Here is a 15,814-nt window from a genome sequence, read left to right as displayed (position 1 = left end):
GATTTATTGGATGACTTCAGGATGGTTTTGAAAGCAGATCGGACCGCGAATGAGGGTGAGCGAAAGCTGTGCGGGTGGATTACGTTGACGTGTTTGGCGACGCTCACTTTTGCCGAATGATTGGCAGCAGGTTGAGACGAGCGTGCTGAGCGTGTGTCCCATTTGATCAGATCATTCGGTCGTCCGTCTTAGCCATGCAGGAGGAGTATGATCACAGAACACTTTAATATCATTTCAAACTTATTGTATGAAATTGCTCTCAATATAAATGGATTATGAGCGATTTAAAAAAACAAACAAAAAAAAACAGGAAGCACTAGCAAGTCACTCTCCATAAAAGACTCTCCACAAAAGACCTAAATTTAACTCCTACAAATTTGGGAATAGCTTGCGAAGATCTTGGGAAGTACTTAGGACGTTCTTCTATGTGCTTGTATAGAACTTGGGAACAGCTTTGGGCAATGCCCGGACTGAGCATTGACGAAAAAAACTTGCAAAGAGCTTTGAAGAGCCTTGGGAATATCTAAGTTGTGCTTTGTTTGGAAAGAGCTTCATTTGTTTGTGAAGAGCTTGTGTTGAGTTTCAGGAAGTGTTTTTTTTTTTTTCAAGAGTCTGCGTAAAGCTTGTGAAGAGCACCTGCTGCTCTTCAAGGAGACTACATAAAATCTCCAGATGCACTTGTGGCGGGGGGAGATCACATGGAGGCCTGTTTGGAGAAAATGAAATTATCTCCAGACTTCTCTTCTACATCCACCCCCATCCTTTTCCTCTCTGATTCATCATCAGCTTCTTTGAGTCTTTTTGTGTGGAGCGTTGTAGCTCTGTAGAAAGATGTCTTTGTTGCGAACCCGTGCGGAATGTTTGCTTCTTCCGACCTGATCCAGCTGTTAGCCACCATCAGCGCACTTACAGCCCTTCCATACCGTTTGGCTTTTAATAGCCTCAGATGCGGCTAATAGAATGCTTTTAACACACACACACACACACACACACACGCACTCATGCACAGTATACCGTAATAAGACTACTTTTGTGAGGAGCATGTTGGAGCCATGAGAAGAATCCTTTCATTAATAATGGGTGAAACCGAAGCTTGTTTTGCTGACAAATGTCTTCCTGTCTTGGTGGTGATTGTGAAATGTCCCCAAAAGTTAGTTACACACTTGTGACATTTAAGACAAAGGGCGCTATTTTCCTGCCAGCACAAGTGCAGTTTAACTGTGCATGGGGGCTCGTTTTGTTTTTGGTGCTATTTGTATCGATAGGAATGGGTGTTTGCGCCGTTGTGGATGTGAACACAGCCGTTTGAAACAACCTGATTGAAGTCCATGAATAAGAGTGGTGTGCATAAAGTACATGAATAAGTAAGTGCAATATATCCACTTGTGGACGATGTATAGTTGGCCGCTGTAAAATGGAAACTTGGAGAGCACCTTTCATTTCTCTCTTGTTTGTTCCGGACAAAATGTAAGAGTGCTCATTGTCATCAATCTTCAGAAATCAAGGGCCTAACATTTGCTTCAAAACTTTACCCTGACTTCACACTCAATTTGAAACCCTAACACTGGATTCAAACCCTCCCATAAAACATTCAATCATGTTTAAACCTGTTGAAAGCACCATTTCAAACCCTATTTTTTGACTTGAAAACCCAATTTGCAACCCTAACATGAAACATAAACCTGGTATTAAAAGACTGAAATGTTAAACATTTGCCTTGGCGTAAAAACCCTACCTCATTTGAAACCCCAACACTGACTTTCCTGGCTTGAAACCCTATTTTGAAACCTTATTCATTGTTTGCAATTCTAACCCTCATTCAAAAGCCAAATCCTGTCAGTCATTTGGGACCCTCACCTTGATTTGAAACCACAAATGGAAACCCTAACCCTAACCCCAAACAAAACTGAACGCCGAATGGTGGCTTTAAACCCTAATTTCACACCATGAACCAGACATAAAGCCTTCATTTGAACGTCTTAACTGTACCAATATACTTTTGAATCACTGCGACCTGCTTCAATTCTAAACTATGTGCACTGGCCGAAAGGAAATGGTGTGTGTGTCCGTGTGTGTGCGTGCGCGTAAGCATGAGTTAGACGCAGGGTGTGGCCATGCGGCGGGACAGATCTGGGGGGGATGGGAGGTGAAGAAGGAGGGGCCAAGTGGGGGATGGGCTGGCACTGGCTGCTGCTGCTGCTGCTGCCGCCGGAGTCGGTGGTTACCATGGCGACAGGGGGAACGACGGAAAGGCATCCCGGCTCCTGGCAGTCGTGCGCACTCGCTCAGGGTTTTCCGCTGATACGAGATCATCATTTGGCTACATTTTTTCTGGCTAGGGAGGGGGGAGTCTGGAGATCATCGTCCGCACAGTCCATGCAACGTTTCTTATGATGTCATGAAAATGAATGCTGCTGTAAAATATATTTGAACACATCTTAAATTTGAAAGCCTCGCCTTAATTTGAAAGCATAACAATGTTTTGAAACCTTCATTTGAAACCCTAAAGTTAAAACCTTAACCTGAAACCCTGCACCTAATGTGAAGCCCCAACTGGCTTGAAACCTAAAACTAAAAACTTAAACAGACTTAACTTTGTCATTCAAGCCCAAGTTCAAAACCTAAGCAAGATTTGAAAGCCCAACTTTGACTTGAAATGATGACCTAAAAACCTAAGCAAGATTTGAAAGCCCAACTTTGACTTGAAATGATGACCTAAAAACCTACCCCAGACTTGAAACTTTAATTTGAATCCCTTATCTTACTAAAACCTTAGTTGGATGAGATTCATCATGTCTTCGTAATGATTATAAAGCCATTCTTTTGTTCAGACAAATAAAAGTTTGAGTTACTACCTGCTGACAGTTTGGACTGTAACTCCGGTCTTCCTCAGAGCCGTCATCCGACGTGTCAATTATCCATTGGCCAAAGTCCACCGTGCCGACCCGACAGACAGTCGAAACTGTCAGCAGGTAGCAACTAAACCTTTTATTTGTCTGAACAAAAGAATCGCTTTATAAGAACGAAAACCCAAATGTATACAAAACAATCAATCAGTCGTTGGGGCTGAGACATCAATACTTTGATGCAGACTGTAAATTGTTGTTGTCAACAAGCGAGCAAAATGTCAAATGGGCGATATGCTGGTCAGCAGTGCAGTGCGTTAATGGCCTTGGCTAAGTGCTTGCTTGGTTGCCACGACAACAGTGACGGACGGTTGCACGATGTTACCTATCAAAATGACCACATCAGCGTGGATTTGAGAGCGCATATACGTTGGGAGATGTCTTGTGCCCCCCCACAGGGCTCCAGCTGCTGCCATTGCGACCCCCCCTGCGGGGATGAGGCTAATAGACCCTCGTCCACCCTGCCAGTGTTTATGCAGCCACATAGTGGCACTAATGACTGACTTCTGCACGGCTTCATTTGTCGTGCTGAGATGCTCGGGGGGCAGTGGAGTGTGTGGGGGGGGGATTGAGATGGAAAAGCATTTTGTGAGCGTGAACTAAAAAAAAGAAACAAACCCCATTTTTTTCAAACGTCACATATGATGTCGTATTATTTTTGTCCACGTGGGGTCATCATGTCGCCTGCCGCGTGATGTCGAAGTGAGCGAACAAGGATGGCCAGCTGGCCAGCTGTGAGTTAGCATTAGCATTAGCCACTGTTTGTGTTTCCGTTGTTTTTGTGTTTTGTTTTTTTGACGCAACTAAAAACGGCTGTCCATCCGGTTTCTTAAACACTTGCTATCGAGTAATTCCAGCTAGCATTGGCAGGCAAAGGAAGATATTTACTGTACTCCACTGAGCTGTTGCTGAAATGTAATATTGTTAATCCCTAACATGAAGCCCAAATTTGAACTCGAAATTTGAAAACCTAACTTTAAACCCTAACATTGTCTTGATAACCAAATTCAAAATCCTAACCATGGCAACAACCCGTTACAAGAAACCCAACCCTTGCATGGAACCCTAACCCTACACCTGATTTGAAAAGCTAAGGTGAAAGCTAACATTAAAAGTAAAAGTGTTCCTTCGTTTGGGAGCCTAACCCTTGCTTAAAACCGTAATTCAGACTTTAACGACTAATCCAAAACCGTAACGCTGTCATGTCTCGTCCCCAGTTTGGTTATGTGTGTAGATTGTCATCGTGTCTGTGTGCTCGCCCCTCCCTTCCTGTGTGCCCGTGGTTGGTGTGGTCATGCTCACCTGCCTCTTGTTGCCTGTGTTGTATTTGGGTTCTGTTTGTGTGTCACTCCCTGTCGGAGCATTGCCTGCATGCATTTGCTGCTGTCATGGAAGCCCACCCTGTCTGTTTTGCCTCACGTCTCTGTTCGGTTCCTGTTCTTGATTTTGTCAGTAAGTTATGTTAGTTTGCCGAGTATGTCTTTTGAGTTCGTCAATAAACCCTGGTCCAAGCCGCACTTGGTCGCCCTGCTCCATTTCCACACTCCAATCGTGACAAACGCCTGACCCACCGAATGTGTAATTCATAGCTGGTTTGAAACCCTAGTTTAAAATATACAACCAATTTTGATTTAGATTCTATTTAACAAAGCATAGCGTATACACACACATTCGATAAAAATAGTTAGATTCAAACAAAAAACATGAAATGTGTATTTCACCAGTTCTGAACAGTTCTTCACCAAGCTTTTGTTCAAAATCTGTCCGTTTTTACTAATTAGCATTATAAACACACGCGCGCACACACACATTTAGTCCTTCAGGCAGACATGTTAATCTCAGAGGTGCTTTATTAAAATGACATGTGTTTCATATTCATGAGGTCTGATAAGGACAATATAAGCACTTGCTCGCACACGCATGCACACACACGCACACACGCACACACACACACACACACACACAAAAACACACACAGTTCTCCACCCTGCTAATCTCCCTCCACACATCCAGAGTCTCCCCTGCAGATCGGAATCTATCAATGAGTTAATTTCTCGCTCCGTCAGGCACCATTCCTCCACCTGCACCCTTATTTTTCTCTCGAACCTTAAGCCCCTGCACGCACACACACACACACACACACACACACACATTTCCAGCCACCCACACAAGCTCAAGCCCAGCCCCTCCCCTCCCTTCCCTTCCCTGATTAGACTGTCCCACCTGAACCCGCCCTGCCCCGCCTTGCCTTCTCCCCTCGGGGCTCCAAGCAAAGCACCCCTCCGCTTCTACGGGACGTCCCAGGACACCTGCAGGGTCGAAGGGCGGCGCTCAGTATATTTAACATTAGCCGAGATGGCGGCGCCTTTGGGCCTTCAAGCGTTTTGCGAGGAAAGTGACCCACTATAGGTCATATTCAAAACCATGTATTTTAAAAATGATCATTTCCCCCTTTCAATAAACTGTAAGGTTAGATCTCATATGTTCCAAGTGGAATATTTGAAACTTGCCATCATTCGGGAAAGGAGAGTTGACTTCCACTCCAGGCAGAAGAAAAACATTGACTGGTGGGATTCCGTCGGTTTGATGGCATTCCCATGAATGGACCCGCGAGCCACTTTGAAGTGCCTTCGTGCTATTTTTGGCAAAGTGCAGGGAGGATTTTCTGAAAAAGGGATTTGCATGTTGAGCGTTAAGATCATTCTGCTCCTCAATTCAACACAAACTTCCATGTAAAGGCAAGCCAGAGTGCTAACTTCTTTTTTTAAGGTTGACTTTGACTAGCTCTTGTTACACGCGTTCCTTTACTCTGAAGATTTCTTTTGAAAGCAATGTATTCATTTTGTGGGGAAAACTGACCTGATTTTTTCGATCTAATTTCTTTTTAAAAAATTGAATTTATTGATAATATACGAATGAACGAATCCCCTTTTTCAAGCATATTTGCAAAAATGGGTTAGTTCTTCAGCCAAACTAACCGATGTTTGCAAATCCTTTTTTATTTATCTAATAAACCAAATCTGAAAAACAAACTCAATACATGGAGTGAGTATCTGTGCATTTTGAGTAGAATCGATTCCATTTACCCAAGGTTCGAGTCATTATTTTGACCCAACTGACTGGGTTGAAGATCAGATTCGGTGGCGTTGAAGAGCTGAAGCTTGCCGCCATCTTGTAAAGTTAAAGTGAATTTAATATAACGCTGTTGGAAAACATTGGCGGCGCCTGGATGGCTCAGTGGGTGGCACGACTGACTGGACACGGAGGTTTAAATCCTGCTCAGGGCAGATGGTTGTGTCAGGAAAAGGCATCTGGTCTCTAGATTTTGCCAAACATATTGTTTGAGTGCAAATGTATTTTGAACCAGAGCTAGCCAAAATAGCTCACCCAATTCCTTGTGTTGTTTTGAAGCATTGTTGTATCCAAATCTGAATCCATTGTGCTTATCAAATTGTGACACAGCAAACACTCAGTGTGTGATTATCTTATTGACTTTAATGGACTTTCTTGCCCCCCCTCGTCACCTTCTGTCCCCAACCATCTTCCCTTTGTTGTATGGGTCAAACACCCCTCCCCCTTTTTTCCCCTTCTTTCCTCCTCATCACAGACCCAGAAGACGAAACCGCCAAAGCGGCCCCTTCAATCTCTTTGTGACGCCATTACGTCGCCAGGAGGGTCCCAGGCGGAGAAGGCGTGTGTGTGCGTGTGTGTGTGCGCCTTGATGAATGCGAGTGTGTCAATGGGACATTGAGACATGTGTGTGTCAATGGCCCTCCCCATCCTGCCCTTCGTTCTCTTCCCTTTGACCTTCCTCCTGCCATCCACACTTCCGCTGGCTCGAGGAGCCCTCGTCATCCCACCAGGCTGTGAGTATGGTGCCATCAAGTTCATACAAAATATCAAATAAAAAAAAGCACAGAGTATGTATGATATTGATCTACTATGAGACGGTATCAATTACAAATCACTTTGCATCTTGTTACAGAATGAATTGAAAGCATAACAAAATATAATATATATTACCTATATGTCTGTGTCATACTGTTTTCTAATGACTCCATTCGAAAATGGGAGAAAATATCCGTATCACATTGTATCATTATCTATTATTCTTTTTTGGTTTTGCTGAACATTTGTATTCTTGCCTTTTTTCTTGCTTTCGTGCGGAAAAACAGATAAAGCCGGCAACAGTAAGTAACTCTCCCGTTGCCATGGTGATGTGAAAAGTTTGATTTGATGACACTGTTGTGTGTGAAATCACGTCATTACTTTGTGGGGTTAACGTGCGTGTGCGTGTGTGTGTGTGTGTGTGTGTGTGCGTGCGCGTGTGTGTGCGTGCGTGCGTGCGTGCGTGTGTGCTGCCAGTTTCGCAGCCGCCTGTGCTCACTGAGCCTTCTGAGCTGATGACATCATACACGGCCTTTTCTCGTGATGACATCATTCTGCGGTGCGAGGCTTCCGGCAACCCTCCGCCCACGTACGTGTGGTTGACTGAAACGTTTCATATCAAATTGTCATCCATCCTTTCAACCATCAAGCCTCAACCATCCACCATTTTCTGTAGCGTATGTCCTCATTCAACCCTGGAAGAATCCATAGTCACATATGCAGTAGCTCAAACAAGATACTTCCGGCTCTTACTCACTGATCTAGGGCTTTTCCGTTTCCACAGCAACAAATGTTCCTGTAATTAAATGACATCACTAATCAGATGACTCACCCCCCTCCCTCCCCTTGCTAGCTTCCGTTGGGTGAAAGATGGCCGGACGTTCGGCTCGGAGCGGACGGGAAGCGGAACGCTGGAGGTGGACGAGGACGATTCGCTGGAGTTGTACCAGGGAACGTTCCGATGTTATGCCTCCAACACGCTGGGCACTGCCATGACGCACACAGTGCACATCAATGTGGAGGGTGAGACACCTACCTACCTATCGAGCTAACCTACCCACCAAACCTCCCGACTTATCTGACCTACCCATCAACCCGCTACCTACCACTCTAACCAGCCTCCATACATTTTAGTATATCTCAATATTCATTCTTGATCTACAGTATGTATGAAGGTATCGAAAAGTCACATGACCAACAGGCGACCAAATGTTCAATAACGCACTCATACATATTCACACTAGGTTGACTGGGGTCGCCTTTTCTGCACGCTCATCTCTTGTTGTCACGGTAACCATTTCCAGGAATCAGAGCAGTGATGTCAGTGTGTGTGCTTGTGTGTGTGTGTTTGTGTGTGTGTGTGTTGCAGCCCAGCCAATTCTGCTGAAGCAGCAGAAGCTCCGCCGGCAAGCATACGTGGGCGAGAGCATGGTGCTGTCTTGCAACCCCCCGCAGAGCTCCACCCCGCCGCAAATCCACTGGATGGACAAGAGTGAGTTTTTAAACGTTTCCAGAAAGAAGTGAGGCCAGCAAAGGTCTTACACACTGGTTTTTGAGGCGCCCGCCCAGCTAAGGGCAGAACGGCAGAAATGGCTCTCGCCTTTCACATAATTAGTGCTGGTTGCCCAGCGACCAAACAGGAAGTAGCCTGCTGCCTTTTCCCACTTGTTTGTGTGTTAAGTAGGCCGTCGCTTAGCAGTATGTGTTTGTGTCATAACGGAAAGCCTCGGCTTCATCTACAATGAGGAGAGGGAGGAGATGTGAGACAAGCGAAGCACTTGTGGCTATGCTAAAAATAATGTCCTAAAAAATGCTGACAGCACCACCTCCAACGCACCTGCCACATTCAAAATGGAGATCTCCCTCTGGCACTCTTTACCACTTCAGACATTTGTCTTGCGTTCCAGAGCTCGGAAAACTAGGACAGCGCATGAATAATTTGGCTCTTTTTACACGGTGTGAATTTGCCCAAATCTCTTTGCTGTTTGAAATCAGTCGGCCAGCATCAGCATCTCTCTGTTGAACCATGCGAGTAGATTAGCAGTTCATGTCGACGTGGACCATGTCACGCGTGTGTTTACCTGTCGCAGGGCTGGTGCACATCAGGCAGAGTGACCGGGTGACGGTCGGCCTCAACGGCAAGTTGTACTTTGCTAATCTGCTCAAGAGCGACAGCCGAGAGGATTACATCTGCAACTCGCATTACATCGAAGCCAGAACCATCCTGCCCGACACTGCCATCGCCCTCACTGTCCTGTCCAGTGAGTAGACAAATTGATTGGCTGATGGATTGGCAACCTTTCCAACCATCTTTTATTTTCCAGGTAATGACGTTGCTCACGGCAAGTCGCCTCACTTCTTCCACCCGAGCGGCTCCCACTCGTCGGTGCTTGCGTTCCGCGGCCAAAGGCTGACCCTAGAATGTATCCCCAAAGGCCTGTAAGGATCAATCAACTTCCTGTTTTGGCATCATCTCTCCTGCCCAGCGTTCTCTTCCTTCTCTTCCTTCTTTTCTTTTTTTCTATCTTTTCCTTCTCCTCAGTCCCACTCCAAAGGTGGAGTGGAAGAAGAAGGACGGCAACCTGGACGAAACCGGCGGGCGTCCGGAAAACCACAACCGCTGGCTCTACTTCGACAGCGTCAGCCAGAGCGACGACGGCGAGTACGAATGCCGAGCGTTCAACACGCACGGCTCCACCGTGCACTCCTTCACCGTCACCGTTGAAGGTCAGTGGCCGAAACATTTTTTTTTTTTTTTTTATAATTGATGAACCCTAAATCTATCATAAACCCTGATACCAAAACACAAAAACAACACCCTGTTGTGTTTTTCGATGTAAAGCGGCTCCCTACTGGGTGAAGGAGATCCAGAACCGGCGTTACGCTCCGGGCGAAACCGTCCGACTGGACTGTCTCGCCGAAGGCATCCCCACGCCCAATATAACCTGGAGCATCAACGGTCAGCCGCTCTCAGGTAACCTCCAGCAATGCTCTTTGATCTTCTTGCGTCGTCTAACCTTTTATTGATATCAATCCAAAGGACCGTTTTGGGCTAAAAAAAAAAAGAATCAATACGTCTTGTCTCGTCTCACGTCTCCTCAGCGGTGGACGAGGACCCTCGCCGCAGCGTATCAGGCGGCGTGTTGTGGCTGAACGACGTCCTTCTGAGTGACACGGCGGTGTATCAGTGCGAGGCCGCCAACAAGCACGGCTCCACCTTGCTCAACGCATTCCTCCACGTTGTCGGTGCGTCTTTCAAGAACTGCTTTCTGCTTTCCACCGGACGTATTTCGTTCAGTTGTCTCCTTCAATGGCTGAGATGAACATGGTCTTGGATGTGTCCCTCAGAGCTCCCCCCTCAGATCCTATCCTCCGACGGCGTCGTGTACCGGGTCACGGAGGGCGGAACCATCAAGATGTCCTGCGAGACTTTTGGCTCGCCGCCCCCTCACGTCAAATGGTGAGTGCAATGGGGAGGCAATGGGAAAACGTGACTGGAAGCCACAAAGAAGACAGCCACCACACACACCTAAATGAATATTGCAGAATCTCCATTTGAAAAGACATTGGTAGGCTTTCAAGTACCTTGCCCAAACCAGCATCCGATGGATCTATAAGCACCTCGCTGGAAAGTTAGTCCAAGCTTTCAGAGGCCTGTTATCCTGTTCCAACTTTGTTGCTCTGGATTGAAGCTTCTGGACCTATACACACTGTGGACGTTGAAAGTGACACTCATGGTTTTTTTTTTTAGGGAAGGGGAGGATTGGGCCCCCCTGCTGTCTGACCCCCGTGTCTCCCTGTTGACCAACGGGACGCTGGAATTATCCGACGTGGGTCCCAGCGACAGCGGCATATACACTTGCTTGATCAAAAACACCAACATCTCCATCAAGGCTCACCTGGATGTTTTCAGTGAGTTTCACCCCCTCCCGATGATCATACCATCACTATCTTGCAAGGAGAAATGTAAAAAAGAAAAACCCAGACAATACTATTATTGTGGTGTTTGAAATATTTGGTGGTGTTGTTTCCTGTCAGATAAGACAACAATCATAAGTGGCCCGCAAGATGTGCGAGCGCTCCGTGGCGAGAACGCCTTGCTGGACTGCCATTTCCGCAAAGACCCCCGACTGCAGCGCTACCAGATCGTCTGGAGGAAAGATGGACAAAAACTATACGAATCATCACCGGATGACAAGTAATGACTCAGCAGAAGCATCTCTCTTGTTGTTGCCCGATCACCTACTCAAGTACTCTAATGGACAAATTGTGTTAGCACTAGCATGCTAAAAAACACAAGCGCATTGTTTTTTTTCTTTCAAGTAAAACCAGATCATTTATCAGCTGATATGGTAGCGGACGAGTAATTCAAAAGTCAAATGCCCTAAGAAACGTGTGTGTGTGTGTGTGTGTGTGTGTGTAGGTACACTATCTTTCCAAACGGCACACTGAAAGTAACTGACGTCCAATCAAATGACAACGCGGCGTATTCCTGCGAGGTCATCACAGAACTGGATCAGGTGACGGACAGTGGTTCCATCACAGTCGTGGGTGAGCTTCCTCTTCTTATGTTACGACTCAAACGGAGTGGTTAGAGTGGGAATTGTTCTGATGAGGATCAGCTTGCCCAAAGGGGCTCCTTATTTTTTGACAAAAAAAGGAGAAGACACTATTTCATTTTGGGCCCTCAGCTTGTCCGGACCCCCCTCAGGATGTGACCCTCTCTGACGTGAAGGATGACACTTTAACTCTCAGCTGGATCCCGGGCCGTGCACACAACAGCCCTATCACAGGTAACGCGCACACACACACCTTCAACTATCAAGTCAAGTCATGTGACCCCGCCACCTGTGTTTAGCGTTCATCGTGGAGGCAAAGGAGGAGCAGCACTCGCGAAGGCACGACGGCGACACCTGGAGGTGGGAAACAATGAAGCGGGTTCCTGCCGACGTCAACCACCTGCAGCTCAGCCTCCACCCTTTCTGCACCTACGCTTTTCGCGTGGTGGCCGTCAACCAGCTCGGTCACAGCGAGCCCAGTCAGCCCACGCCACGACACAGCACGCCCCCGGCGGGTAGGAATCCAAAACCACAAGTGCTGGATTCAAATGTTCACACAGAGAATGTCAAATTTAAGTCCATCTGTGAAGTGCGTTTGAGGTCAAATGTCATTGTTACCGTTCTTATGGGAAATTCATAGCTTTGTTTTGATGTGTTGCCACATTCTAGTACCCCACATCAACCCCACGGGTGTTCGCAGTGAATCCTCCGACGCCGGAACACTGGCTATTACGTGGGACGTAAGTATGAGAATGTCAGCATACAGCATACGCATATGCACTCAAACTTGTCGAACTTGTTCAATGAATCATTCAAACGGCACAACAGGAAGAACTGAATCCAGAACGTCTTGATGGCAGACATGCTAACCACAAAACTACCAAGGCCTCTCATTCAAACAATCACCCAGTGTGACTCCCTGATTGTCTTACATTTGTTCAATGGGTTTTAAAACAACAAACGAGTGAGACCAAAGTATTTTTTTTTAAACCTTACCTGTGTATGCAGGAGATGCCCAGGCAATCGCATAACGGTCAGGACTTCCAGTACAAGGTGTTGTGGAGGAAGGCTGGGGGCAAGAGTGACCACTGGAACCACGGTTATGCCAAGTCGCCGCCCTTCTCAGTCAACGACACAGGAACATATGAGCCTTTTGAGATCAAAGTCCAAGCCGTCAACACACTGGGGGAAGGCCCAACTCCAGAGGCTGAGATCGGACACTCGGGCGAAGATGGTAGGAAAAAACATCCTGCTTCATAACTTCACAACACGCACGTTCAGCCTACTTTGCCTTATTTTGTCATTCTTGCCGCAAATGACTTTGAATTCCTTGCGTCAGTCCCCGAGGAGTCTCCCAGTGGAGTGGAAGTCCGGGTGATGAACAGCACGGTTGCCGTGAGATGGAACGAAGCCCAGAACGTCCGTGGTCTTCTTCTGGGCTACAAGGTAAAACACCGCATGTGACTTCACATTCAAGGTTGCGTCAAAGGATATTTGGTACTTGGGCCTTCCGTCGCTCACCACCCATCTATCCGATTCAGATCTACATCAAGAGGCTGGGTCCGGAGTTGGGGCGGGTACGGCGGTCCCCTGGGGAAGTGCGCCACCTGCAGGAGGGTAAAGAGCAGGAGGGAAGCTCGGAACGAGCGGAGGAAGACAACAGGGTGGTGGTGGTCCAAGGCATGAAAACCGCTGCGGAAGTGACGAATCTGCGGTTCTTCTCCCGCTACACCGTTTCCGTCAGCGCCTTTAACAGCAAAGGAGAGAGCCCCGCCTCCCCGGCTGTCGGCTTCAGCACCCCGGAAGGAGGTGGGCTTCGGGGAGGGGGTCTGACTTTATTCGTTCAACCTGAAATCGTCTTCATACAGTGCCTGGCCCACCGGCATCGCTGCTCTTTGAGAGCCCCTCTGAGAACTCGATGCTTCTCTTCTGGACACCCCCACTCCAAACCAATGGAATCCTCCTGGGATACATGGTCCAGTACCAACAGGGTAAGACTTGATTCTGGGATTACTCATAAGGATCCGTGAATGTAAAGAGCAGACAGTTTTTCATCGGACTGATCATTCTTTGTTTTGGTACGCGCGCAGAGGTGAAGAGCCGAGACGGTCCGGTGCAGATGGAGATCATCGGCGATCCGAGCGTGACACACCTCATGCTGGATTCTCTGGACCCCCACAGCTATTACACCTTCCAGGTGATCGCTCGCACCGCCGCCGGGGATGGGCAGCCCATCACCAGGAGGAATGCCACCCTTTTCGACGGAGGTACAATGCCCGACCGACCATAATGACTCTTAGACTGCAGAACCTACTGTTTGGACTGATTTTCCATTTCCTCTTTTCTCCGTGCAGTTGCCCCAACAAACATTACCGTCACAGCCGACAAGACGTCGCTCAATTTCAGCTGGGTACCTGGAGAGCGAGAGAGGAACCACGCCTTCCACATTGATTTCCTTAAGAAGAGCGGTCAGTGAGGGAAACGGGAAGATCATCTTAAGAAAGAATTCCTGGACCACCTTGATCCAATTTTGTTTGGCAGCCGGTGGTCTGTGGGAGGAGTCAGAAATGGTGAACACGTCGCAAGGGTTCTACTCGCTGACAGGTCTTCAAGCAGGAACGGAGTATCACCTTGTTGTCATGCATGGGAACTACACTCAATGGGAATCTGCAAGTTGGACCTTAGGACCAGGTATGAAAGTCAAAATGCATTTCGAAAACTGCAAGCGGAAAGGAAAGCCCAACGATGGGTTATATTGTGCCCTGTAGAGACGCTAATAGATCAAATGCTGAACGCTAACATGCTAGTCGCACTGTTTGGCGGTCAGGGCCATCGGAAGTGAGCGGTGGCTTCGCCGCTCGGGGCTGGCTGATCGGGCTCATCAGTGCCATCGTGCTGCTTATCTTCATCCTGCTCATCTTGTGTCTGGTCAAGCGCAGGAAGGGCGGCAAATACGCAGGTAAGAGCGCACATTGAATCCATGAATCCTTCCCACTTGACGCCCGTCATGTTTGTTGTCGCTCGTTGCAGTGAAGGACAAGGAAGATAAGGAGGTGGACTCGGAAGCCCGGCCCATGAAGGACGAAACCTTCGGAGAGTACAGGTGGGTCGTCTGCGTACGAATGACCATTTGACTTTCTTTCCCCGACAACTCACTCTTGCTTTTCAACCCCGTAAACGCTTCGCTGGCAGGTCTTTGGAGAGGTGAGGAACTTGATGCATGACTGTGTCACACAAAGACAAAATGACAATGTGTCACAGTGAATTGCCGTGGGGGACTCCTCAGGACACAATGGAGCAATGTTAACCTCTTCATGCATGGTGTTAAACTTGTGCATCACTTTGAATGTTGAAGAAAAAAAACAAAACAAGATGGACTTTTGGGAGTAGATGATGAAGACTTCATTCATGACCCTCCCTTTGTTTCCCAGCGACACGGACGAGAAGCGTTCGGAGAGCCAGCCGTCGCTGGCCGGCGACAGCAAGCTAGGCAGCGACGACTCGCTGGCCGAGTACGGCGACAGCGTGGACATCCAATTCAATGAGGACGGCTCCTTCATCGGCCAGTACAGCGGACGCGCCCCGGCCCCCGCCGGGAACGAGAGCTCCGGCCCCGCCTCCCCGGACAACGCGGCCCCGCCTCCTCCCATTGCGCCGTCCATGTCGAGCATCCTCAACCGACCCAGCTAAACACACGCACACGCACACTCACACACACACACTGTCTGAATACATTCCACACCTTTATGCAGACAAAATGTTTACACCGTGTTTCGCCTTTTCAATGCCACGTTTACACACGAGCGCACACAAACACACACACTCCTACAAAGCAACTACTAGTTTCTCTTCACACATTGGAAATTTAGCAGCGTTTGGAATATTCCAAGATGGGATTCATGAAAACTTTGTAGGTCGCAGAGGATGGGGACATCCCATCAATAGTGAAAACCTGAAAGCAAATGACAAGAGCCCTAAAATGATTGACAATTTCTGTCATTCATTTTAAAGGCAAATAATTTAGCACCTCTTTTCCGCCATGAACTCAAGCTATACATACTTCCTTTCCAAGTTTCCAGCTTGAAAAATGACACCGAAATGTTGGGCAACGTTGGAATCACACGAGTAAAACATAACGTTGTATCTGCTTGAAGGCGGCCATTTTAAAACAACGCATCAGTGTGTGTTTTTGTGTGCGTTGCATTTCTCTATCCCAACAAGCGTCCAAATGTTCTTTTGAATTGAGAGGAGAAATTTTGCCTTAGGAAAGTTCCACCGAGCTTCCTCTCCTCACTCTACCCACGATAAGACCCCCTCAAAAAAAAAAAACACACAGACGCACACACACACACACACACACACACATGCACACGCAACAGTTGGAGGCCCAGGAAACAACATGGAGTGAAGAGTTAGTGTAGCAAAACTCCCATGCAGGCTCATCCAATGATTATCGCTCTC

General features: G+C 47.5%; 2 protein-coding genes across 4 annotated transcripts in view; one reads left to right on the top strand and one right to left on the bottom strand.

Annotated features, from left to right (window-relative positions):
* The window catches only part of LOC119119766 (ladderlectin-like), a 21,856-nt gene extending 19,992 nt beyond the window's left edge, over nt 1-1,864 (bottom strand). The window contains exon 1 of the mRNA XM_037246371.1: nt 1,852-1,864. The gene's annotated coding sequence lies outside the window, so the exon portion shown is untranslated. The remainder of the gene's footprint in view (nt 1-1,851) is intronic.
* Nucleotides 1-15,814, top strand: part of LOC119119686 (neural cell adhesion molecule L1.1-like) — an 18,207-nt gene extending 2,393 nt beyond the window's left edge. Inside the window, exons 2-29 of one of the 3 annotated variants that reach the window (XM_037246190.1) lie at nt 6,514-6,772; nt 7,082-7,096; nt 7,272-7,383; nt 7,648-7,817; nt 8,164-8,286; nt 8,885-9,055; nt 9,119-9,233; nt 9,337-9,521; nt 9,637-9,768; nt 9,897-10,040; nt 10,143-10,254; nt 10,546-10,706; nt 10,833-10,992; nt 11,218-11,345; nt 11,486-11,587; nt 11,653-11,868; nt 12,023-12,093; nt 12,362-12,587; nt 12,693-12,799; nt 12,895-13,162; nt 13,222-13,344; nt 13,444-13,620; nt 13,708-13,821; nt 13,895-14,044; nt 14,181-14,312; nt 14,384-14,456; nt 14,546-14,557; nt 14,785-15,814. In XM_037246190.1, the coding sequence (XP_037102085.1) occupies nt 6,661-6,772; nt 7,082-7,096; nt 7,272-7,383; nt 7,648-7,817; nt 8,164-8,286; nt 8,885-9,055; nt 9,119-9,233; nt 9,337-9,521; nt 9,637-9,768; nt 9,897-10,040; nt 10,143-10,254; nt 10,546-10,706; nt 10,833-10,992; nt 11,218-11,345; nt 11,486-11,587; nt 11,653-11,868; nt 12,023-12,093; nt 12,362-12,587; nt 12,693-12,799; nt 12,895-13,162; nt 13,222-13,344; nt 13,444-13,620; nt 13,708-13,821; nt 13,895-14,044; nt 14,181-14,312; nt 14,384-14,456; nt 14,546-14,557; nt 14,785-15,043 (3,870 nt within the window). In that variant the 5' untranslated portion in view covers nt 6,514-6,660 and the 3' untranslated portion in view covers nt 15,044-15,814. The remainder of the gene's footprint in view (nt 1-6,513; nt 6,773-7,081; nt 7,097-7,271; nt 7,384-7,647; nt 7,818-8,163; nt 8,287-8,884; nt 9,056-9,118; nt 9,234-9,336; nt 9,522-9,636; nt 9,769-9,896; nt 10,041-10,142; nt 10,255-10,545; nt 10,707-10,832; nt 10,993-11,217; nt 11,346-11,485; nt 11,588-11,652; nt 11,869-12,022; nt 12,094-12,361; nt 12,588-12,692; nt 12,800-12,894; nt 13,163-13,221; nt 13,345-13,443; nt 13,621-13,707; nt 13,822-13,894; nt 14,045-14,180; nt 14,313-14,383; nt 14,457-14,545; nt 14,558-14,784) is intronic. The other 2 variants (XM_037246193.1, XM_037246191.1) reach the window with 2 other exon arrangements.

This window comes from Syngnathus acus, chromosome 2 (assembly GCF_901709675.1).
Source record: "Syngnathus acus chromosome 2, fSynAcu1.2, whole genome shotgun sequence".
NCBI lineage: Eukaryota > Metazoa > Chordata > Actinopteri > Syngnathiformes > Syngnathidae > Syngnathus > Syngnathus acus.
Note: the sequence above shows the minus strand (reverse complement) of the source record. Positions and strands in the feature narration are given on the sequence as shown.